General features: G+C 45.1%; 1 protein-coding gene across 1 annotated transcript; it reads right to left on the bottom strand.

Moving 5' to 3' along the window:
• Window positions 1-655: 655 nt before the first annotated feature.
• Window positions 656-22,940, bottom strand: LOC110537535 (matrix metalloproteinase-28). The gene is made up of 8 exons (XM_021623647.2): window positions 22,420-22,940; window positions 18,579-18,655; window positions 16,770-16,972; window positions 4,481-4,702; window positions 3,793-4,038; window positions 2,094-2,243; window positions 1,580-1,747; window positions 656-1,345 (listed from the first exon to the last, which is right to left on the bottom strand). The coding sequence occupies exons 1-8, from the start codon at window positions 22,585-22,587 to the stop codon at window positions 948-950; spliced, it is 1,632 nt and encodes a 543-aa protein (XP_021479322.2). The 5' UTR covers window positions 22,588-22,940; the 3' UTR covers window positions 656-947.
• Window positions 22,941-25,511: the final 2,571 nt, after the last annotated feature.

Here is a 25,511-nt window from a genome sequence, read left to right as displayed (position 1 = left end):
AGCGTCTGAGCGCTATACGCACTGTAGTTTGGGAAGCTCGACGCAGTCGTTTTTGCGCATGGTTTATTATTACCGCTGAGTAATGTGGAAGGGATAAAGTTCACCACCATCAACAGAATAGATGGTGGTGGGCTAGATATTAGGTTTACATGTATGGAATAGGAAGACATCAAACGTTATCCATACATCATTTACGAGGCACCATTAAAACATAGGCTACTGAGGTGCATAAATTCACAGGTTCAAATCAAATGGTGATGCAAATCATATCGATTTCATTGGCCAAAAAGTGTAAAAAGTAGCAATTAATCTGAAGAAAACAACTAGTATTCATCAATAGCTCTTTGGCTCTGATATGTCACCGGGAGAGCTAGTTGCCTACATGCAAGAGTGCGTTAGACATTGTTACATAGCAGCTTACTTACAACTAAACTAACTATCTTTTGATCTCACATGATCAGAATTTAAGAATCATTTTAATGAAGAGGAGGTCCCTGTAACAGTCCCTTTGTCACATCATCAGCACATCAAGGAATTGCCACAAATGCAAAAACAGTGCCATATGTGGTATTTTATGAAATAATTATAGAAAAGGTCTTTATGAATGCAATAGTCTACTAAAGAGTCCAGAGACTTCATCTCCAACAACAACAACTTGTCTGAGAGAAAACATACAAACATAATTTATTTGTGCAACAATGACACATGCCACATATAACTCACAGATAGTCTGTATGGCATAGCCAATCTTAATACTGTCTAAAACAAAACAAACACATTACAAACAAAATCATTGGTTCACTGGATGAAATAGGATTAGGAATACTTATTTAATAATAATGTATGAACATAAAAAATATGAGCTCTGTCATTGCTTAGTCTGAGTATATCCATTGCACATTACCTTCGCCAACCACTTTAATCAGTTAGTTAGCACCCTCTTGTGGTCACAGTATATTATTGCCTCTGTGGTGAGTTCCCAAACAGCCTGCCCACTCCAGCTCTGTGTCCCACATCCCCTCTCCAGTCACCTGCACTTTCTCTGGATCAAATCTCCAGTAGTGCCGCTCCTTGAAGAAGTACACTTGTCCATCAGGGTGGCTGACGGCTCCATTGGTCCCCCGGGGGACACCCCTCCAGTCGTCCAGACTGCGGGGGTAGTATGGCTCGGGCCTCAGGGTCCCCAGGTTGAGCACAAAGTAGAGCTGGCCCTTGAACACCACCAGGTGTCCCAGGCGGGGGTAGTAGAAGGCCTGGTCAGGGTGTCCAGGGAGGCCCAGCTCACTGCTCCTCAGGGGGAAGCCCGGGTCCACACCACTGCTGGAGTAACGCCACACTCGCCTACCTGGGGGAAGAGACGCAAGGAGGAAGGTGCTGGTCGTGTGAGATGTGAAATTACAATGCAGCAACACATATATGAGGACACAAACTGAAAAAGCAGTCTGTGTGAAACATTTCTGCGATAATCTACCTGAACTATAACCTCGACTATGATACAGGACAGTTGTTACTATAACAAGAACAAATCATTTCAGGTAGGTTTATTGCTGGGTAACTTGTGTCTTCATTTTCACACTACCTTTGAAAAAGTAGAACTTATTGTCCATTTGAGAGTAAGCAGCTGCCTCAATGGCGAGGGGTAGTCCTGGCCAGCGGTTCTGCAGAGGTAGAGGGGAGCTGGTTTTGCCTCCAGGAGACACAGTCCAGAACAGCCCCCCACGGAATACTAGGCTGGTACCATCTTGGTCTGCCAGGTAATATAAAATGAATTATTTTCAGGAATCAGAGTATATCACCATCTTCAGAAGTCAATGAAGAATTCTCAACCTACTGTTCATGTAATTTGCAAAGAGATTGATTACCTTGTGTCCCAAAACAATCATAGGTGAAAATCCACCAGATGGTGCTGTTTACTTGTCATATTTGTCTTGTTCGAAACCTCAAATCTTATCCAAAACTTGCTTCTAGCCTCAAATATATGCTAGGTAAGTACAACTTCCAGTCTGGTGACAAAGAGCCATTCATTTCAATGGGGCCTATTTTCTTTGTGCCTTTCTAGCATGATCAGATAGTGACCACCAATCAAGTCCTACCCATGGTGAGAGCATCAAAGAATCCCCTGCAGTATGGAGGTGGGGTGGAATCAGGCTTCCAAGTACCACCTTCAGACAGCTCCCAGTCCCGTAGAGCAGAGCTGAACACCTGACCAGGCAACTGGATTACCTGACCGCTCTCTGGCTTCCCTATAGAGAACATTCAATGACAAAAAGAACAGTAGCTTCAGTAATGTACAAGCTTTTCTGACTATACGTAATATACATGCATATTCTTCTATGTTACTACAATAGACCAGGTGCATCTGCAAAAAGCTTGACTGATTGATGTATTTCTGACTGCACCTTTACAAGTGGAGTACCATTAAAGCTTTCTGCTACGGACAAGTATCCACTGGGCACAGATGTCAGTTCATGATTTACATTGGTTATGTTGTCAACTAATGTGAATTCAACGTGAAATCAACATAAAATGTCACCATGTCATTGGATGTAGGCTAAAAGCTGGGTAAAAAATGACCAAATTCCCTTATGTTGATGACTTTTTCTTCAAATCAAATCATTTCCCCACGTTGATTCACCGTCATCACATTACATTTTTGGGTTGAAATGACGTAGAAACAATGTTGATTCAACCAGTTTTTGCCTAGTGGGTGCAGATAAGACCTATATGCCTGTTTCACAGCAAGTTTGAGAGGTTACATACACAAAAGACACTAATTGTCAGATTTGGCACGCCATAACATTGCAGAATGGAAAACCCAATACATCACAGATGACTGAGTGCTGAGATACTGACAGTTGAGCTGACTTTAAATGTACTGTATTCCAATGCCAAGAGAAGTAAAGAGAGCCAAATGATTTTACAATGCCACTGACTCGCAGACACGTCTCCTTTGATTTGTCTCCAGATGTTGCCCACCCGTTCTGTTTGGAAAACGTTGAGCAAACATTTGTGTAAAGGTCTGATAAAATCTGCATCCCAAAAGAGAGCAAGACAAAACATGGGGAGATAGTTTGTCTCCCTGTTATACTGTCTAAATGGAAACGTTGATGTGCGAGGAAGTTGCTTGTTTACTTTGGTGTGACCTTGAGAGGATGGGAAAAAACACTGATCAACACTGTCTCCGGCTGCCGGAAGTCTGGCTCTGGGATATAGTGATCTTTGGACATCCCTCTGGGTACAGCATTAGAGCGGTTGGATGGAAAAATGTACATTTAAACAGTAGCCTATGCTACCGTGTGTGATTCCCTGTAATGAATGCACCAGCTTAAGATACACATTTAATATGAAAAGATTCCCTCCTTTAGCTTTCTCAGTTGATGCTTCATATATCACAGGGTGGTCGGGACTGTCGGACACTATGATGTCATGGTGAATGAGAGTACAGCAGATGGTGATAGGTTAAAGAAACGGATGCTGATCCAATCTCTAGTCAGATCTGTGGACTAAGTTCAGCGTGAGGTCTCAATGTCATTATATCATCATCTCGTCACCCTCGTATAACCTTGTTCCCTCCTCTACCTGACCACTGACTATTACCTCCATACGTTCTCGCTCCTATTCCGCAAGTTTTCTTCTTCCACTTCAAGTGTAACTTTGCTTTGGACTAGGGCCATTTTCTTTGTATAGCAGTAGTTGTCATGTAAAGTGACTGGTTAAAAATAATGTTCAAATTCAAATTGAATTTCAAATAACTTTAATGTTCCTCTCTCAGAGTGGAGTAGGCCTACACACCATAGAGCTGCTGTACAGCAGTGATGTCATCCCAGCTCAGCACCGTGGCTTTCCCCAGCTTCTTGTAGTAGGGGGACATGAGAGCGTGGCGCACAGGAGAGTGCTCCAAGCCCAGCGTGTGGCCCACCTCATGGGCAATGACCATGAACAGGTTGTGGCCCTTGTAGCCGTTCAGTGTCCAGCGCTCTGCCATGTCAAAGTGGGCCTCCCCTCGGCATGGGAAGAAGGCATGTGCTAGGGCGCCTCCTGGGGGTAAAAACAAAAACATACAGAGGGTTCAGGGGTGGAAGAGAAGCTTCCCAAAACAACCCCTTGCCATACCCCTTCAAACTGTGCAAATCTGAAGGAGCCAGGCAGGTATAAGAAATATGGTAGAAGCTTCTCGACTCTCATTTTCAGGCTAGGTGGAACCATCAACATGTTTCTTATGATTATCTGGTCCGTTAAGAATCTGGAAACACTAAAGCGGTAGATGCTAGTGGCTGTTATCAGACCAGGCAAGAGGGATCTGTAAGCATGTGAACATTGTGACAGCTGGGGCGAGATCTTTCACAGCTGAACCCAATTGATCTTTGGAAATTGCCCTGTTTGAAAATGCATTCTCCCTTCCTTTAGGTAAACTATGAACTGACAGGAATCAGTCAAAATGTCAAACCACTACTAAAAGTGATACTGCTCTGCTCCCCACCTGGACCATCAAAGGCGTTGCCCATGCCGTCGTTGTGGTCCCCCTCGTAGAAGGCCAGCCGGATGTCAGCTGACCCCTGGGTGACCTCTCTGAAGGCCAGGGCCGAAACGTTACTCCATAGCTGGAAAGCGGTGCGTACGGCTAGGGCCACCTGACCCCGAGGGAGGTGGCCAGGCCAGTTCACCACCTGGTAGGTCAGGTGACGCTTGTGCCACCTCTCACCTGCAGGGAGATGAGATAGTGGACTGATGAATATAGAGGAGCAAGGGGGACTCATGACCAAGAAGTGAGATATTATTTGAACGTTGAAAAATAGTAGTTATGGTAAATGAGTCACTAGCACCCACTTTTGGGAGCACTGTTGTGCTGGGTAAGATTGAGATTGTCATTCATGCAGCTGGGAGAGAGGAGTATAAGGGGGAGGGAGAAGGAGACAGAGAGAGATAGAAAGAGGGAGAGGGAAAGAGAAGAGAGAGAGGGACGTTTGCAAATCACAGTAACAGGGATGTGAGTGTTTCTTTTTGAACAATAAGGGTGAATCCTTTGGCGAAGTGCAGAGAGAGTAATGTTTATTACATTACTTGTGGTTACAGCAGTGACACAACTTTAAAAAATGTTATCAACTAATTCAGAAGAGCTCTTGCTGTGTAGGATTGGTAGGAGTGCTTGTCTAAGGCAATAAATCAAGTATTTTAGTGTCAAAACAACTCCATGCATCTTTGCAATAAAAATAACCTTGTCAATTGACTGCAGCAGATTATTCCTCAATAAGCCACCTCACACGTGTCTGGATAAACGCTGGTTTTTAACAGAGGCACAGACCAGTGGGAAGAGATGGTCTTCTTCACCTGTACGAGCTTAGAGCCAAAGTGTGACGAACACATTTCAAGAGCATGTGTGAAATCGCATAGAGAAGAAAACGCTACAAGGTTGAACCTTTTTGCTAGCACTCCTTGAAAGAAAATGTATTGAGAACAACTCCACAGGACACTAAAAAAACCTCTCAGATCTCAATGTTTACAGTGTGTTCCAGCATGCCTCGTTGGTAAGACTAGATGAGCTAAGACTGTTCCAGCATGCCTCGTTGGTAATACGAGATGAGCTAAGACTGTTCCAGCATGCCTCATTGGTAATACGAGATGAGCTAAGACTGTTCCAGCATGCCTCATTGGTAAGACTAGATGAGCTAAGACTGTTCCAGCATGCCTCATTGGTGAGACTAGATGAGCTAAGACTGTTCCAGCAAGCCTCATTGGTGAGACTAGATGAGCTGTTGGTGTAATCGTTTGCGTCTCTCTGGTACTCGACCAACGAGCCAGTAAGAGCCAGCCCCTGCCTTGACTTCTGCTGGCTGCCTTCACTACTGTACTGTAGATGGACAGATGCCTATAACTATTCTCCTGTACCTCACTTACATTTGAAAGAATGCCATGTTCTTCCACTTAAAATTCTGTAAAGTTTCATTTGGGACTAAATCTGCCTCTTTGCAGAAACTGTCCTTCAATATCCTGTCCGTGTGTGTAACCCATATTGATGGGATTTCTCTGAAATAGGATTGCTCCAGAGGATCCTGAGCCGTCCTTCCATGGACTCTCCCCCAGCGTCTTTGCACAGGGAGCAGGTGGCAGCTGTCAGGTACAAACTTGCAGCTGGAAAAGTGGGCAGTACGACGCCTGCGTCTGCATTCTTATAGTATTATCCAATCACTTCAGGGGCTGTGTGGAATTACATACTTTTCTCCATCCAGACCACAAACATCAGCACCCGAATACCCCAAAACAGCTCCATTTACCACTGAGCATGTAGGCCTATCTATCACACAGTGGAGATGTGTTGGGCAGTCTCCATATGGCCCTTGGAACATTGAAAAGACTGTTGTATATCTTAATAATTTAGGCAGTGGTTCCCACAGACTAAAAGGGACTAGGGAGCTCCTTTAAGATGAAATAGGATGTGTGTGCTTCCCACACACAAGTAGAGATTGGAGAATTCCCTGAAGATATTTCAATGGCAGTGTGTGTAGATAGCCTACACACAGATGTAGGACATTATTTTTTTTACCCTGTTGCAGAACATTCCTGCAATGCAGGAAATCTCAAACTTGTAGTGTATTTGAGGTTTAAAAAGGCTTCTAAAGTTTATAAATTGAACTTGAACTTTCAGACTTGTAAATGAATCAAACACTACAAAAATGTCCATTAATTATATCCACATAATAATTAACATGTCCTGTCACTGCTGGATTATTTTCCTGCTGTAGCAAACTGGCTCAAATTATGATCCTACATCTGTACTATGCTGGCTCTGATTTACAGCAGTGGAGCCTCCTCAGAGGAGGAAGGGGAGGACCATCCTCATGAGTGAATTTCACAAAAATAAAATAGTGAAACATTGAAAAAGCTATCCATTTTAGATAGATAGCTTTTTCAAGCAGACATTTGCTGCAACACAAACTCCAAAAAATTCTGGGACACTGTAAAGTCCATAGAGAATAAGAACACCTCCTCCCAGCTGCCCACTGCACTGACGATAGGAAGCACTGTCACCACCGATAAATCCACTATAATTGAGAATTTCAATAAGCATTTTTCTACAGCTGGCCATGCTTCAACAGCACTGCACCCCCCACAGCAACTCGCCCAACCCTTACCCATTTCTCCTTCTCCCAAATCCAGTCAGCTGATGTTCTGAAAGAGCTGCAAAATCTGGACCCCTACAAATCAGCCGGGCTAAACAATCTGGATCCTTTCTTTCTAAAATGATCTGCCCGAAATTGTTGCCACCCCTATTACTAGCCTGTTCAAACTCTCTTTCGTGTCGTCTGAGATTCCCAAAGACTGGAAAGCAGCTGCGGTCATCCCCCTCTTCAAAGGGGGGGGACACTCTTGACCCAAACTGCTACAGACCTATATCTATCCTACCCTGCCTTTCTAAGGTCTTCGAAAGCCAAGTCAACAAGTCAATTACCGACCATTTCGAATCCCACCGCCCCTTCTCCGCTATGCAATCTGGTTTCAGAGCTGGTCATGGGTGCACCTCAGCCACGCTCAAGGTCCTAAACGATATCTTAACCGCCATCGATAAGAAACATTACTGTGCAGCCGTATTCATTGACCTGGCCAAGGCTTTCGACTCTGTCAATCACCATATCCTCATCGGCAGACTCGACAGCTTTGGTTTCTCAAATGATTGCCTCGCCTGGTTCACCAACTACTTCTCTGTTAGAGTTCAGTGTGTCATATTGGAGGGTCTGTTGTCCGGGCCTCTGGCAGTCTCTATGGGGGTGCCACAGGGTTCAATTCTTGGACCGACTCTCTTCTCTGTATACATCAATGATGTCGCTCTTGCTGCTGGTGAGTCTCTGATCCACCTCTACGCAGACGACACCATTCTGTTTACTTCTGGCCCTTCTTTGGACACTGTGTTAACAACCCTCCAGGTGAGCTTCAATGCCATACAACTCTCCTTCCGTGGCCTTCAATTGCTCTTAAATACAAGTAAAACTAAATGCATGCTCTTCAACCAATCGCTGCCTGCACCTGCCCGCCTGTCCAACATCACTACTCTGGACGGCTCTGACTAGGTGTCTGGTGTCTGGTTAGACTGTAAACTCTTCTTCCAGACCCTTCCAGACTCACATCAAACATATCCAATCCAAAGTTAAATCTAGGGCCTCCCGGGTGGCGCAGTGGTTAAGGGCGCTGTACTGCAGCGCCAGCTGTGCCATCAGAGTCCCTGTCGTAACCGGCAGCGACCGGGAGGTCCGTGGGGCGATGCACAAAGCATCCTTTGCAACTCACGCCCTGACCATACTAAAACAAAAGACAAAACAAAGGAACTAAGACTGTATCCAATTTATTGAGTAGGCAAAAAAAAAAAGAAGTTAAATCTAGAATTGGCTTCCTATTTCGCAACAAAGCATCCTTTGTTGCGAAATACCCTACTCATGCTGCCAAACATACCCTTGTAAAACTGACCATCCTCGACTTCGGCGATGTCATTTACAAAATAGCCAAAGGAAGAATTGTAAATGACATCGCCGAAGTCGAGGATTGGTAGGATGGTCAGTTTTACAAGGGTATGTTTGGCAGCATGAGTAGGGTATTTCGCAACAAAGGATGCTTTGTTGGGTGGTTATTTTCTGTATAGTGTTGTACCTTACAGGACTGTTCGTTGGTTGTTTATTGTTTTGTTTTCAGTGCTCATTAAAATATTTAAAATATGAACACTTACCACGCTGCACCTTGGTCCTCCTCTCCTTCCCCAGACGACAAGCGTTACAATACTACCCACCACTGCGACCTGTATGCTCTCGTTGGCTGGCCCTCGCTTCATACTCGTCGCCAAACCCACTGGCTCCAGGTCATCTACAAGACCCTGCTAGGTAAAGCCCCCCCTTATCTCAGCTTGCTGGTCACCATAGCAGCACCCACCTGTAGCACGCGCTCCAGCAGGTATATCTCTATGGTCACCCCCAAAACCAATTCTTCCTTTGGCCGCCTCTCCTTCCAGTTCTCTGCTGCCAATGACTGGAACGAAGTTCAAAAATCTCTAAAACTGGAAACACTTATCTCCCTCACTAGCTTTAAGCACCAGCTGTCAGAGCAACTCACAGATTACTGCACCTGTACATAGCCCATCTAAAATGTAGCTCAAACAACTACCGCTTTCCCTACTTTAGTTATTTATTTAGCTCCTTTGCACCCCATTATTTCTATCTCTACTTTGCACATTCTTCCACTGCAAATCAACCATTCCAGTGTTTTACTTGCTATATTGTATTTACTTCGCCACCATGGCCTTTTTTTACTTTACCTCCCTTATCTCAACTCACTTGCTCACATTGTATATAGACTTATTTTTCTACTGTATTATTGACTGCATGTTTGTTTTACTCCATGTGTAACTCTGTTGTTGTATGTGTCGAACTGCTTTGCTTTATCTTGACCAGGTCGCAATTGTAAATGAGAACTTGTTCTCAACTTGCCTACCTGGTTAAATAAAGGTGAAATTAAAGATAAAACTATGCTAAATATATTCACGTCACAAAATAATTGAATAAAACACTGTTTTTCCATGAAGGGCAACAGTAGCCTTAACAACACTCTGTAGGGTAGCACCATGGCATGGCCAGAGGACAGCTAGCTTCTGTCCTCCTCTGGGTACATTGACTTCAATACAAAATCTTGGAGGCTCATGGTTCTCACCCCCTTCCATAGATTTACACAGAAATTATGACCAATTTCAGACGTCCTCCAACCTATCAGAGCTCTTGCAGCATGAACTGACATGTTGTCCACCCAATCAAAGTATCAGAGAATTAATCTAGCTTCCGAGTGGCGCAGCGGTCTAAGGCTCTGCATCTTAGTGTTAGAGGCGCCACTACAGACCCTGGTTAGATTCCAGACTGTATCACGTCCGGCCATGATTGGGGGTCCAATAGGGCGGCGCACAATTGGCCCACGTTGTCCGGGTTAGGGTTTGGTCAGGGTAGGCTGTCATTGTAAATAAGAATTTGTTCTTAACTGACTTTCCTTGTTAAATAATTAAAAAAAAACATTAAAAGCATAAGCTACAGCTAGCTAGCACTGCAGTGCATAAAATGTGGTGAGTAGTTTACTCAAAGAGAGAGAAAGACAATAGAACAGTTTTGAACAAATTAATTTCTTCCAAAATTAAGGAGAAGCGAGAGAGAGAGAGAGAGAGAGAATGAGAGAAAGAGAGAGCTAGCTATATTTTGTAGTATATACTTTTTAAAATTTCATTTACTTAGCTAGCATCGAATGCAGCTACATTAGCTAGTTTACCCTACTCAAACACCTGGTTCAAACAGAGAGAGATGCTATGTTAGCTAGCTGGCTATGGCTATCCAACACTGGAACTATTCCAAGTTAAGGTAAGCTTTAGGTTTTATAAATGTATTGCCACCAGGGCCTGCTGGTGTAACTGCTAAACTGCTTGCTGTACACTGTACTGCATGATTGTAGCGGGTTTACTAATGCATTAGTTCTAGTAGCTATGTTGACTATGATGTGACAATGATGTACAGTAGGCTGTGTGTGGTTAGCGATATGAAGGTTTGGCTTAAAGGTTTTTTCCACCTGTTCACAGATAGCTGATGTGTTGTGCACTGAAGTCCACAAGGGAAAAGGAGAGAGGAGAGCGCGTAGATAGATACCAGAAGGAATAATATATACAAGGAGCCGTTGTATGTGGCTGGTATGAAAGTGAACTGTGTTTGTATGCGTGTATTCATTGTGCCAATTCTGTTGAAAAACATTTCTTAAACGGAAGAAAACGGAACGAAATGGGGATAAACATATGTACATTTTTCCAATAGAAACTCTTGTTTGCAACTGTTGGACTAATGATTACATCATCTAGATGCTGTCAAGATGTGTGCAAGGCGTTATTAAATGTGTCACTGTCTGTCACCTTGATTACTCAAAATCCTCTCAACCTGTGCAACTACGTTGTAAACTTTCATTCAACCTCATGATGGGTACAGGGAGAATTGTAGCATCATGTAGTAGCCTAAACCTATGGATGTTACATTGAGCTGGTTGAATGGAATATGAATGACAGTCATCCAATATGCTGTAATAGAAATAAGGCCATGTTCATAAGAAAAAAAATGGCATGATCCCCCCCCCCCCACTGATTTACAGTTTGTAGTGAACTCCCTAACAGAGATCAACCACAGAAAGCACATGGCCATGGATGTTGACTGCCACTACAGAGTCCTTCAGTGGAGCTCTCAAAGCCCATTTTGGGACTGATTCAAGGAAAATCAGCCTGGGATTTGAGACTCCCTGCCTAACAGTTGATAATGTCATGTACTGTCATGTTGTGTCTTGTCTCTGTCCTTTCCCTTCACCCTGTCTCCCTCTGCTGGTCGTTGTTAGGTTACCTTTTCTCCCCCGCTTTCCCCCAGCTGTTCCTTGTCTCCTCTAACTACCCATTCACCCCGTTTCCCACCTGTTCCCTTTTTCCCTCTGATTAGGTCCCTATATCTCTCTCTGTTTCTGTTCCTGTCCTTGTCGGATTCTTGTTTGTTGTGTTTCATGCCTGAGCCAGACTATCGTCATGTTTGCTGTAACCTTGTCCTGTCCTGTCGGAATCTGCCGGTCTATCTGAGCCTACCTATGTTTAGTTATTAAAGAAGCTCTGTTTAAGTTAGTTCGCTTTTGGGTCCTCATTCACTCACCTTAACAGAAGAATCCGACCAAGAATGGACCCAGCGACTTCGGATCCTCTCCACTCAGCCGTCGGGATCCAGGGAGCGATGCTAGGCAGACACGAGCAGGAAGTGTCTGCTGCTCGACATGCCGTTGAGACCCTGGCCACCCAAGTCTCCAACCTCACAGAACAGGTTCACCATCTCCGCCTCGATCCACCGGCCACTTCCAGGGCTTTCGAATCTCCGGAGCCCAGAATCAATAACCCGCCGTGTTACTCTGGGGAGCCCACTGAATGCCGCTCGTTCCTCACCCAGTGTGATATTGTGTTTTCTCTCCAGCCCAACACTTACTCCAGGAGCACTGCTCGTGTCGCCTACGTCATATCTCTCCTTATTGGACGGGCTCGTGAGTGGGGCACGGCAATCTGGGAGGCAAGGGCTGAGTGTACTAACCAGTATCAGGACTTTAAGGAGGAGATGATACAGGTTTTTGATCGATCTGTTTTTGGGGAGGAGGCTTCCAGGGCCCTGTCTTCCCTATGTCAAGGCAATCGATCCATAACAGACTACTCTATTGAGTTTCGCACTCTTGCTGTCTCCAGTGGCTGGAACGAGCCGGCCTTGCTCGCTCGTCTTCTGGAGGGTTTCCGCGCAGAGGTAAAGGATGAGATTCTCTCCCGGGAGGTTCCTTCCAGCGTGGATTCCTTGATTGAACTCGCTATTCGCATTGAGCGACGGGTTGATCTTCGTCACCGAGCTCGTGGAAAGGAGCTCGCGCTCTCCGTCGCCTCCCTCTCCGCATCACTACCATCTTCCTCTGCCGGCTCGGGTGCTGAGCCCATGCAGCTGGGAGGTATCCGCATCTCGACTAAGGAGAGGGAACGGAGAATCACCAACCGCCTCTGTCTCTATTGCGGTTCCGCTGGTCATTTTGTCACTTCATGTCCAGTAAAAGGCCAGAGCTCGTCAGTAAGCGGAGGGCTACTGGTGAGCGCTACTACTCCTGTCTCTCCTTCAAGATCCTGCACTACCTTGTCGGTCCATCTACGCTGGACCGGTTCGTCAGCTTCCTGCAGTGCCTTAATAGACTCTGGGGCGGAGGGCTGTTTTATGGACGAGACCTGGGCTCGGGAACATGACATTCCTCTCAGACAGTTAAAGGAGCCCACGGCCTTGTTCGCCCTGGATGGTAGTCCTCTCCCCAGGATTCAGCGTGAGACGCTACCTTTAACCCTCACTGTTTCTGGTAATCATAGTGAAACCATTTCTTTTTTAATTTTTCGTTCACCTTTTACACCTGTTGTTTTGGGCCATCCCTGGCTAGTTTGTCATAATCCTTCCATTAATTGGTCTAGTAATTCTATCCTCTCCTGGAACGTCTCTTGTCATGTGAAATGTTTAATGTCTGCTATCCCTCCTGTTTCCTCTGTCTCTTCTTCACAGGAGGAGCCTGGTGATTTGACAGGGGTGCCGGAGGAATATCACGATCTGCGCACGGTGTTCAGTCGGTCCAGGGCCACCTCTCTTCCTCCACACCGGTCGTATGATTGTAGTATTGATCTCCTTCCGGGAACCACCCCCCCCCGGGGTAGACTATACTCTCTGTCGGCTCCCGAACGTAAGGCTCTCGAAGATTATTTGTCTGTAGCTCTTGACGCCGGTACCATAGTCCCCTCCTCCTCTCCCGCCGGAGCGGGGTTTTTTTTTGTCAAGAAGAAGGACGGGTCTCTGCGCCCCTGCATAGATTATCGAGGGCTGAATGACATAACAGTGAAGAATCGTTATCCGCTTCCTCTTATGTCTTCAGCCTTCGAGATCCTGCAGGGAGCCAGGTTTTTCACTAAGTTGGACCTTCGTAACGCTTACCATCTCGTGCGCATTAGGGAGGGGGACGAGTGGAAGACGGCGTTTAACACTCCGTTAGGGCACTTTGAATACCGGGTTCTTCCTTTCGGCCTCGCTAACGCTCCAGCTGTCTTTCAGGCATTAGTCAATGATGTCCTGAGAGACATGCTGAACATCTTTGTTTTCGTTTACCTTGACGATATCCTGATTTTTTCACCGTCACTCCAGATTCATGTTCAGCACGTTCGACGTGTCCTCCAGCGCCTTTTAGAGAATTGTCTTTTTGTGAAGGCTGAGAAGTGCACTTTTCATGCCTCCTCCGTCACATTTCTCGGTTCTGTTATTTCCGCTGAAGGCATTAAGATGGATCCCGCTAAGGTCCAAGCTGTCATTGATTGGCCCGTCCCTAAGTCACGCGTCGAGCTGCAGCGCTTTCTCGGCTTCGCGAACTTCTATCGTCGTTTCATCCGTAATTTCGGTCAGGTGGCAGCTCCTCTCACAGCCCTTACTTCTGTCAAGACGTGCTTTAAGTGGTCCGTTTCCGCCCAGGGAGCTTTTGATCTCCTCAAGAATCGTTTTACATCCGCTCCTATCCTTGTTACACCTGACGTCTCTAGACAGTTCGTTGTCGAGGTTGACGCGTCAGAGGTGGGCGTGGGAGCCATCCTTTCTCAGCGCTCCCTCTCTGACGACAAGGTCCACCCATGCGCGTATTTTTCTCATCGCCTGTCGCCGTCGGAACGTAACTATGATGTGGGTAACCGCGAACTGCTCGCCATCCGGTTAGCCCTAGGCGAATGGCGACAGTGGTTGGAGGGGGCGACCGTTCCTTTTGTCGTTTGGACTGACCATAGGAACCTTGAGTACATCCGTTCTGCCAAACGACTTAATGCGCGTCAGGCGCGTTGGGCGCTGTTTTTCGCTCGTTTCGAGTTCGTGATTTCTTATCGTCCGGGCTCTAAGAACACCAAGCCTGATGCTTTGTCTCGTCTCTTCAGTTCTTCAGTAGCCTCCACTGACCCCGAGGGGATTCTCCCTGAGGGGCGTGTTGTCGGGTTGACTGTCTGGGGAATTGAGAGGCAGGTAAAACAAGCGCTCACTCACACCCCGTCGCCGCGCGCTTGTCCTAGGAACCTTCTTTTCGTTCCCGTTCCTACTCGTCTGGCCGTTCTTCAGTGGGCTCACTCTGCCAAGTTAGCCGGCCACCCTGGCGTTCGGGGTACGCTTGCTTCCATTCGCCAGCGTTTTTGGTGGCCCACCCGGGAGCATGACACGCGTCGTTTCGTGGCTGCTTGTTCGGTCTGCGCGCAGACTAAGTCCGGTAACTCTCCTCCTGCCGGCCGTCTCAGGCCGCTTCCTATTCCCTCTCGACCGTGGTCTCACATCGCCTTAGATTTTGTCACCGGACTGCCTTCGTCAGCGGGGAAGACTGTTATTCTTACGGTTGTCGATAGGTTCTCTAAGGCGGCTCATTTCATTCCCCTTGCTAAGCTTCCTTCTGCTAAAGAGACGGCACAAATCATCATCGAGAATGTTTTCAGAATTCATGGCCTTCCGTCAGACGTCGTTTCGGACAGAGGTCCGCAATTCACGTCTCAATTTTGGAGGGAGTTTTGCCGTTTGATTGGGGCTTCCGTCAGTCTCTCTTCCGGCTTTCACCCCCAGTCTAACGGTCAAGCAGAACGGGCCAATCAGACTATTGGTCGCATCTTACGCAGTCTTTCTTTTCGTAACCCTGCGTCTTGGTCAGAACAGCTCCCCTGGGCAGAATACGCCCACAACTCGCTTCCTTCGTCTGCGACCAGGCTATCTCCTTTTCAGAGTAGCCTCGGGTACCAGCCTCCGCTGTTCTCATCTCAGTTCGCCGAGTCCAGCGTCCCCTCCGCTCAGGCTTTTGTCCAACGTTGCGAGCGCACCTGGAAGAGGGTCAGGTCTGCACTTTGTCGTTATAGGACGCAGACTGTGAGGGCTGCTAATAAGCGTAGAACTAAGAGTCCTAGATATTGTCGCGGTCAGAGAGTTTGGCTCTCCACTCAGAACCTTCCCCTTAAGACGGCTTCTCGCAAGTTGACCCCGCGGTTCATTGGTCCGTTCCGTATTTCTCGGGTCATTAATCCTGTCGCAGTTCGACTTCTTCTTCCGCGATACCTTCGTCGCGTCCACCCGGTCTTCCATGTCTCCTGCATCAAGCCCGTCCTTCGCGCCCCCGCTCGTCTTCCCCCCCCCCCCCCCCATCCTTGTCGAGGGCGCACCCATCTACAGGGTCCGTAGAATTTTGGACATGCGTCCTCGGGGCCGTGGTCACCAGTACCTCGTAGATTGGGAGGGGTACGGTCCTGAGGAGAGGAGTTGGGTTCCCTCTCGGGACGTGCTGGACCGTGCGCTGATCGAGGATTTCCTCCGTTGCCGCCAGGTTTCCTCCTCGAGTGCGCCAGGAGGCGCTCGGTGAGTGGGGGGGTACTGTCATGTACTGTCATGTTGTGTCTTGTCTCTGTCCTTTCCCTTCACCCTGTCTCCCTCTGCTGGTCGTTGTTAGGTTACCTTTTCTCCCCCGCTTTCCCCCAGCTGTTCCTTGTCTCCTCTAACTACCCATTCACCCCGTTTCCCACCTGTTCCCTTTTTCCCTCTGATTAGGTCCCTATATCTCTCTCTGTTTCTGTTCCTGTCCTTGTCGGATTCTTGTTTGTTGTGTTTCATGCCTGAGCCAGACTATCGTCATGTTTGCTGTAACCTTGTCCTGTCCTGTCGGAATCTGCCGGTCTATCTGAGCCTACCTATGTTTAGTTATTAAAGAAGCTCTGTTTAAGTTAGTTCGCTTTTGGGTCCTCATTCACTCACCTTAACAGATAACCCCCTAAAAAAAGAATTTGGTCATTGAGGAAACCAACAGGGCAGCTTGCCATTGGGAGTCATTGAGCAAACAACAATGTTATGACCTCAATAAATGGTAATAGTTGATTAGATGATCATTTAATTAAGGATGCAGTATCGAGTCACGGTACAGCTGATGAGATTAGTTAGCCTGACAACATGTTTGACCTCTCCATTCTAGACAATAAAGTCACATTGGCATTGCTATAGCAGTCTATTCTTGAAATATGACCTGTATAATCAAGTCCATCTGTATGGGCCAACTACATTTCAATCAATCATTTGATCTTCAAGGAAGGAATAAAAAAAGGAGTAATATCTAGGAGGTTGGTTTGAAGTTGGCCAGAAGTGAGCCCAAATCAGCTAAAGGAGGTCCATGGATTGGCCACTAACCTAGCTGGCTATGGCGCTTCCTGCGTAGACGCTGTCCACTGTTAGGTTTGGTCAGACCTCCATGGAAGATGCCGTTGACCTTCTGTGCCCAGGCCTGCTGGCCCCTGTAATCCCTCACCCCACACCTGGGCTCTGCCATCTGGTGCCGTGTGTCACTGTCCAGACGCCCAGTGACTGGCAGGTGGGTGAGCCACTGGAACTCCCTGAGAGGCAGACAGAGGAGAGATGGATGAATGATAAAAGAAGAGTGAACGGCAAACAAAGATCGGAGAGCACATCCAGAGAGCACATCCAGAGAGCAAGTAGAATCAAAAAGTTGCAAACCCGGAAGAAGTTATGTAATCAATACAGCACTTTACCAGTAATCCACATGTGATGATGGTAGTGTGTGTTCTTTACAACTGAAATCAAACCTTCAAATCACATTTTATTAGTCACATACACATATTGAGCATTGAGGGTGTAGCAAAATGGTTGTGTTCCTAGCTCTAAAAGGAAATGGTTGTGTTCCTAGCTCTAAAAGGACAGTAATATCTAACAATACACACATCTAAAAAGTAAAATAAGGAAATTAAGAAATATAGACTCTGTATTGTGAGGGTTCAGTGACTAGCCGGAGGAAGACAACATGACAGCAGGATGACTCAGTGTAAAGCCAATTAGTACAGTACACACCTGAGCCCACTGATTAGCTTGGTGTCTCCCTCTATATAGGTGTGCCAGGAGATGAGCTCGAGGTGGATTAGGAGCAGACAGGGGGACTGGTGAGGATGTCGGACTTGCCTACCTCAGAGAAAGGGGCGTCATCTGATGCACCTTGGCTCTACGTTAAACAAGGCAGGCTATAGATAGAGGGAAGCATGTGTAGACAATAGTCTAAAGAGAAGGGAGCCGTTTGTTGTTTTGTGTTCCCTTTTTGGCCACGGCCTTTTGGTCAGCTGCTTAGTTTAGGTTTATTATTTTTTACGCTGTTTCAGTTGGACGCTACCTTGTACTGGAATTATTTTGTCGGGCGAAAGAACCCATTGAGTGACAATACAAAAGAAGAAGAACCACAACCACTGCCTCCGGTCTGTTCAATTCATGCCTCCAGCCTGTGTTAAGGTGTTTCAGTCTTGCTGATCCGTCACACTATATATATATATATGTGTGTGTGTGTGTGGTATATATGAGGAATACGTACAATAGTATATGTACAGCAATAGTTAAATACGATGGCCTTGACTAGAATACAGCATATACATATGAAGTGGGTAAGCATGGGGGTAATGCATCGTCTAGCTCTTCATTAGTGTCAAATGCGTGTAGTTTAAATATCAGCATAAATAATAGCTGTCATATCACCTGGATAAATACCAGGCTCTGGTGGCAGACTGTTACTCCCATTAGGGAAACCAAGCTTTTGCTTTGTGATAGAAAATAAACATGCAATACATTTCGATAAATCTTTTAAATGAGTTAGGCTTTTCTTCTCCAAATATTCAGTAACTCACAGTGCAACTGTGAAAACAGACGTGTGCTTGCTTTTTCACTCAAGCACAACTGGGGAATGGGACACACTTTTGGTAAAGCTGTCAACACAACCTCAAAGACATTTTCCCAGAGAACTAAACGTTTTTTTCTCAGATTTGACATTCGGAGAAATTAGTGAGTACACAAAGTCAATGAAAAATGTACATGGCATATTCTGTAACAACCAATACATTGTAATCAATCATTGACCACACTCGATTAAAAATGTCCCTAATTTCCCATTATTACTGTAAAGTGCTCTTTCTGGTAGGTTAAAAGATGCCAGCCTTGTTGTACCTGAGAGCTGTGTTGACCTCAGTATCATTGTGTTGGTGACTCTCCTCCTCAAGGTATCCATACTTCTCCAGAAAAGTCTATACAGGAAAACAGAACATATAAAAAAAGTGGTAAGGAAGTTAGGTCCATGATGCTTGTATCTTAACCAAAGTAGATCATTTTAAGATTGTTCTATACATTAGTTGGGGTCTATATGAGGTCCTAAAGCCAGCATGAAAGTGCATCATTGTAGCTGTGTGGGCTAATATAGTCAAAATGTTTACCTTGGGGTAAGTTGAGCCAATAGGAAGTTTAGCAAATGTAAGTGTTTTCTTCCCAGGTCGTAATGGAAATATGATATGAGGTAACAACAGGGCCTGGCCTATGTTAAAGGTGTGACAAAAGTACAAAGTGTTTGTTAAAACATGCTTAAAACATGATTATGTTGAATTGTGTTTAGAAAATAAAGAGACATGGTTTTAAAAAGGTAGTGGTAATATTTCATTCAGTATAGAAATGTGTGAAATGTATTTTTTGGGACAAGCTTTGTTTTCAAAACTGTAATGAGTAGATTTGAGGATTTCCATGGATACACAACATCCTGAAATATGTATGTTAGATGGAGCGATGGTGAATGTAAAAACAGCTCAACTTTCCTCACTCTCCCCTACAAAGTATTTTAGTAATTTATAGACTCCAACACTTGAATGATTTAGAATATCATGGTCAAGACTGCCTGAAGGGGAGAGAGGGAAGCATTGGGCTGGCATAAAAAAACCTGAAACATCAAGCACTGAGTGAATGCAGTGGATGACTCAAATTAGGGCTAAGTGGTCTTAGAATCATTATAGCAGATGCCAACACCAGAGATGCCATTGAGAAGTTTCACACCGCTGCCAGAGATGTTTGTGGTGGGGGAACAACCCATCATACTTTTCTATGATTGGATTGATTAGGCCCTAAGGGCCTCCAGCCAGTGCTGTTCCCATGAGCAGCTGGGAGCGAGCAGAATGCATTGTGGGATGTGGCACTCAGGCCCACTTCTGCAGCTGGGTGATGATAAGCGGCACTCCCCTGGGCCTTCCGTGGCCCAGGTCCCTTAAATGGATGCCTAATGGAAACCAGCCAGCACAGCTGGATAGAGACTAGAGAGGGCGCCTCTGCATTAGAGTGGAACTCCACAGACCATTTTAATTGCAAAGAAAACCAGACGGGTTGAATTGACTGGGTAGTCTTGGGTTTTGAATAAGGCTCGATCTAAAGCATGCTAGATGATACAGAGTTCCAACAGACAAGTACAATGGACCAGTGGTAGATCAGAGTGCCAGGGCATGGATCTAAAATTCAAATTCAGCCCGGCAAATGAGTCAGTTCTCTGTTGTTCACTATACTCTTCGTAATTTTTGTGACCAAAACTATAAAAGTGGAAAATAGGCTGTACTGTACTGGGAAAATTGAGGAATAAGGCTACAATTAGGCTAAACCACAAAGAGCTCACAATGTAGCCTACTTTGTTGATCAAAAGCTCAATTCCCAATAAAGGAACGACAGTTGTGTGAAGTAAAGAACCATGAAACTGGGACCGACATTTTACGACGCAATGCAGACGTAAAGAATGAAAACGGAGCCATTCAATCTTGTCGTCTCTATGAGTAAGAGAACCAAAGGTTGACATTTTCCAAGCTTCCACAAATACAGACCCTTAGAAGTTTTGAAGCAGAAAAATAGCTACTTGTTGGTAATACAAACCCTCAATTCACAGGCTTTGTTTCCAGTTAGACACTTCTTGTGCTTTAAACAAGATGAAGGCTTCTCCGGTGGAAGGATGCTCAGTGGAAAAAAACATTCCTCCAGCAGGAGAGGCCTACAATTCCTGTTGCCACTTGCCTCCTAGTTTACACCAACACAATGAGCCTTTCACTTGACTTTCACTATCTGGAAGGTGAACAACCATAGGTCAAATGGAACAGAAAGCTCATGACCCCTTCAACCTCAAATATAGTTCAGTGTTGTTTCAGACATCAAAGTTCTTTGTCAATTACTTATTTCAACAGAAGTGCATGACCATGACAGTGAAGTGTGCAATCATGGACAATAGAAACTCAAAACAAGAGGGGACAGGGGAATAAGTCAATTGGATTGTGTGGGAAGTATCACAGAACAAGAGAAGTGACCAGTATCACACATTTAACACTCCTAAATTAATCAAAACTCTACAATTCCAGAAGCATATATGTAGTCAATATATGGAGACAATAAGTCCACAAGTAAACCTCATCTAAAGGAGTCTACGCCTGGCAACAGTTTGTTGATTTGAGTGTTCCTGTGTATACAACATGGTCTCTTGGAAACTTGTATTATTCTGTAGCTAAATCTGTGACACTCCATTTAGTATGATATTACATTACTTTAGGTTACATTATGAATGGAATAGCGATCGTACATTATCATACGCATTATAAGACTTAGAGTATCATATGTCTTATCTGGTCGTACAATAGCATACAAATTGGATGATGTACCTTAACATATGTCTTGTATTACGTATAGTATTCTACGTCTTTCTTTGAGGGCAGGTTGCTTGTTGCGCCATAACAACAAAGGGGAGAATTTATGGGGAGAATTTACGTTGGTGGTTAGGAGAACTAAAACGACAAAGGTTAGGTGAATTTACGTAGCAGGTTAGGTGAATTGTCTTAAGTTTAGAATAAGGGTTAGGTGAAGGGTTAGCTAAAATTCTACAGTTGACCTGATGTGACTCGAACATGCAACCTTTGGATTGCTTGATGGTTGCGGATTACGCCTACCCATCCTCCCCGACCAACCTCCCTACTTTCCTTTCTGTCTATAGTAACTAGACCATTAGTAGGTATCATACTAATCATTCTGAGGTGCTCAGAAATACATAAAGTATGTTTCGTATGGCTCGGAGGCCAGGCTGGTGTACAACATGCATTTCCCTAAGGTGAAGGTACTCTCCCAGAACATCATCAAAGGATTTATATACCCTATACCCATAAAGTAGTAGGTTGCCTGTTGTGTAAACATCATGCTGCCCCTGAACAAGGCAGTTAACCCACTGTTCCTAGGCTGTCATTGAAAAGACAGAATTTGTTCTTAACTGACTTGCCTAGTTAAATAAAGGTAAAATAAATAAATAAATGTTAAACGGCACCAGATCTAAAGATAGACCCATGTTGTGGTGAAACATAATGAACATATACATGTGTTTGTGCTAAGCAGGCTGCACAGTCATCCAAATGAGCCCTGGTCACAATACTAGTGGCCCTCCATTTTCTTATCCCATGTTACCCATGTCATGTGTTTGGGACTAAGGGTGTGTAGAGCCAGGGCAACAGGGTACAATGTTGGACTGGAGGGGAGGCCAGGGGAGGAATCCAAAGGGCAGATTTACTGAGAGTTAAGGTCAGGGAAGCCAGGCAAGCTGGGGTCAGGAACAACTTAGGTTTTGTGTGCAAAGTCATAATAGTCTGACTGGGTCAACTAACCCTGAGCTCTGCTACGTGGTGAAGCCTTGCTGAGAGTTATCCAAGCAGTGAGGGAATCAAAGTAACTCCCAGAGTTAAGATAACATGCCTCATACATTGCCTAGTTATCACATAGAGTAATGTGCATCTAATAAAAACAACTCTCAGGAATAGAAATGATAGAATTTTGAATAAGAGTAAGACATGAGGAAGAAGTAGGGTAAGTATTCGGTGAAACTGTAATGACAGGAAAGTAAATGGCAGTACAATACCCGTTGCCTTCTTCAAACAATTGAGCATAATTTATTACACTCAAATGTGAAAGCCAGTCCTTGCCATAATTCATGATTTCCCAGGTAATTTGCATAACCTACCTCAGCACTAGTCTCAGGTGTTGACGGGAGGTTTAGCAACACAGGTGAGCCAACGGTAACGGTTGCCTTCAACGTGAGCAGCACACAAGAAAGCTGCAACACGAATGTCCATAAAGTTTTCTCAGGTAAAATGTTCATCTTGCCGACAACGACAACGCAAGTCGTCATACTTGCCCACGTTAAATGATTGACATACGTGTTGACAAAATATCCTGAAAGACATAAACTTGTTATCGAGATGTCTACATTTCGCCGTCTGTATCTGGAGCCACACTGCGAGGAGTCTGCTCAGAGACACCGCCTCCAAAATTGAATGATGTGCTTCGTTTCCAACAGAATTACAACTTCAGTCTTGGAACTAAATATGGAGTTCCATAGCTGCATTCGATTTAGATTAATAACGCCTGTAACGTCCTGGAAAGAAAGGTTGGTAGCACCTGACTTTACAGCAGGAAATAAAGAAGTAATAACATGGTAATAATTAGTGTGCCTGCTGAATAGTACTATTCCTCATACTAAACTACATACTATAGCTGAAGCCAGTGCACGCACGCACACATCTTCTTGAAGAAATACCTTTCTACACTTTAATACTTCTAAAATAAGTTAATATTTCCTGATGTATTAAAGACAACAAAAACTGTGTTATTATTTGTTCAAAATGTGTTAATCAGTTGTTGTTATTTCTGGTTTTATTATTTTAATTCTTTACCATTGAAACGGATATTTATTTGTATTTTTATGCAATCAATATATAATTATTTGCCCAGCTGGATTGCTGCTGAAAAAAACGTACATTTCAAATAGTTCACAATTTGATTATTGAAGACTAAGTCCCATAAACTGTGCATCAAGTATTTTTTCTCTGGACATTTAAAAAATTGCCATTTCAAATAGTTGGCACTGGCAGGACAAGTTTACAATCTCACTGGATTTTTGAAGACCATTCACTGTTCACAGAAAGTATATTTGATTCTTATATTATCCATAATGTTTGAGCTGGTTGAATGGATATGACATGGCAATTTCCCTGACCCACCACCAGCAAAACACATATGATGTAACTGCATGTGGTAACTAGTGATGACCATTTTGAAACGTCAGGGATTTTTGGCTGGGAACGTGGCGACTCCCAGTGAGCGTTCTGGGGATGACAAAGAGGAGATTTGGCTGATGACTGTGTCACGTTTTGTGAGCATAGAGAGGCAAGAGATTGCCAGACTACTAAATTGGGCGAAGGAACAGAATTTGGGTATTGTTGAAAGGCCATCGGTGCGTGTTCTGCTAACAATAGGGCGGATGAAGGTGTGGCATGAGCGTGATGAACAGATAGATGTGGTTAATAGACAGTGAGGAAAAAAGAAAAAGTGCAGAGGGAAGATGTGTGTTGAGGAAGATATGGGCCAAGTACTACAAACCACACTGTGCTGTCTCTGATGGCTTAGAAATTTAACCTGATGAGATTGAGGATGAATTACCTGCGGTGGCAGATGTGGTGAAGACCGAGCCTCGACCAGATGGTCATGCAAAGGATGATTCTGGCCCAGTAAGAGTGACATTTGGCTGACCAATATGTAGTCTCAGGCTGGGTAGAAAAGAAATTGGACACTGTTAAATCGGTGAAGGTGGCTCGAAGTGGACTTGATTTTCTGTGTTTCTTCTGCCCAGAGGGAGCGGGTGCTTAACATCACATGTCTCGGGACAAGACCTGTGACTTGTTTTTCTCTCCAGAGCAGTGCGCCTTTGAGCCTTTGAAAGGTGTGATTACTTTGGTGGCATTAAGTGTTGAAGTGGAGCAACTGAAATGGAAGATTCTCTGTGTCTGTGATGCTCGCTGTTTGTTGCGATGCAGACCTGGTGGCGAGCTTGGTCCTTTTGAGTTTTAAAGCAGAGAGTCTTTGTAACAGTATAACTTTAGACCGTCCCCTCGCCCATACCCGGGCGCGAACCAGGGACCCTCTGCACACATCAACAACAGTCACCCACGAAGCATCGTTACCCATCGCTCCACAAAAGCCGCGGCCCTTGCAGAGCAAGGGGAACTACTACTTCAAGGTCTCAGAGCAAGTGACGTCACTGATTGAAACGCTATTTAGCGCGCACCGCTAACTAAGCTAGCCGTTTCACATCCGTTACACTCACCCCCCTTTTGACCTCCTCCTTTTCCGCAGCAACCAGTGATCCGGGTCACGGCACCAATGTAACAGTATAACTTTAGACCGTCCCCTCGCCCATACCCGGGCGCAAACCAGGGACCCTCTGCACACATCAACAACAGTCACCCACGAAGCATCGTTACCCATCGCTCCACGAAAGCCACGGCCCTTGCAGAGCAAGGGGAACTACTACTTCAAGGTCTCAGAGCAAGTGACGTCACTGATTGAAACACTATTTAACGCGCACCGCTAACTAAGCTAGCCGTTTCACATCCGTTACATCTTTACCTGGCAAAGTCATGTTAGGATATGTCAGTTATCCCGTGAGAGCTTTTGTGCCAAACCCACAAAGGTGTTTTAGATGGGAAGCTTATGGTTATGTTGCAGCAGTGTGTAGAAGGGAGATTCCTGAGATGTGAAAAGTGTGCAGGAGGGCATGGGACAAAGGAAGGTGTAGTATTGGTGGAAAAAACTGTGGGTGTCAATTGTGGGGGTGCCCATGTTGCTGGGGATCAGAAATGCCTGGTGCGGGAGAGATAGGTTGAGGTCAGAGTAGAACAGAAGGTGTCGTATGCTGAGGCAGTGAAGAGAGTAGAGGAGGATAGGTCAAAGGTGAGTAGTAGCCTAGCTTTCTAGCGGTTAAAGAGCGTTTGGCCAGTAACCAAAATGTTGCTGGTTCGAATCTCTGAGCCGACTAGGTAAACAATCTGCCAATGTGCCCTTGAGCAAAGCACTTAACCCTAAATCAAATCAAATGTATTTATAAAGCCCTTTTTACATCAGCTGATGTCACAAAGTGCTATACAGAAACCCAGCCTAAAACCCCAAACAGCAAGCAATGCAGATGTAGAAGCACGATGGCTAGGAAAAACTCCCTAGAAAGGCAGGGACCTAGGAAGAAACCTAGAGAGGACCCAGTCTCTGAGGGGTGGCCAG

This window comes from Oncorhynchus mykiss, chromosome 12 (genome assembly GCF_013265735.2).
Source record: "Oncorhynchus mykiss isolate Arlee chromosome 12, USDA_OmykA_1.1, whole genome shotgun sequence".
NCBI classification, from domain to species: domain Eukaryota; kingdom Metazoa; phylum Chordata; class Actinopteri; order Salmoniformes; family Salmonidae; genus Oncorhynchus; species Oncorhynchus mykiss.
The sequence above is the reverse complement of the archived record's forward strand: the minus strand, read 5'-3'. Positions and strand labels throughout refer to the sequence as shown.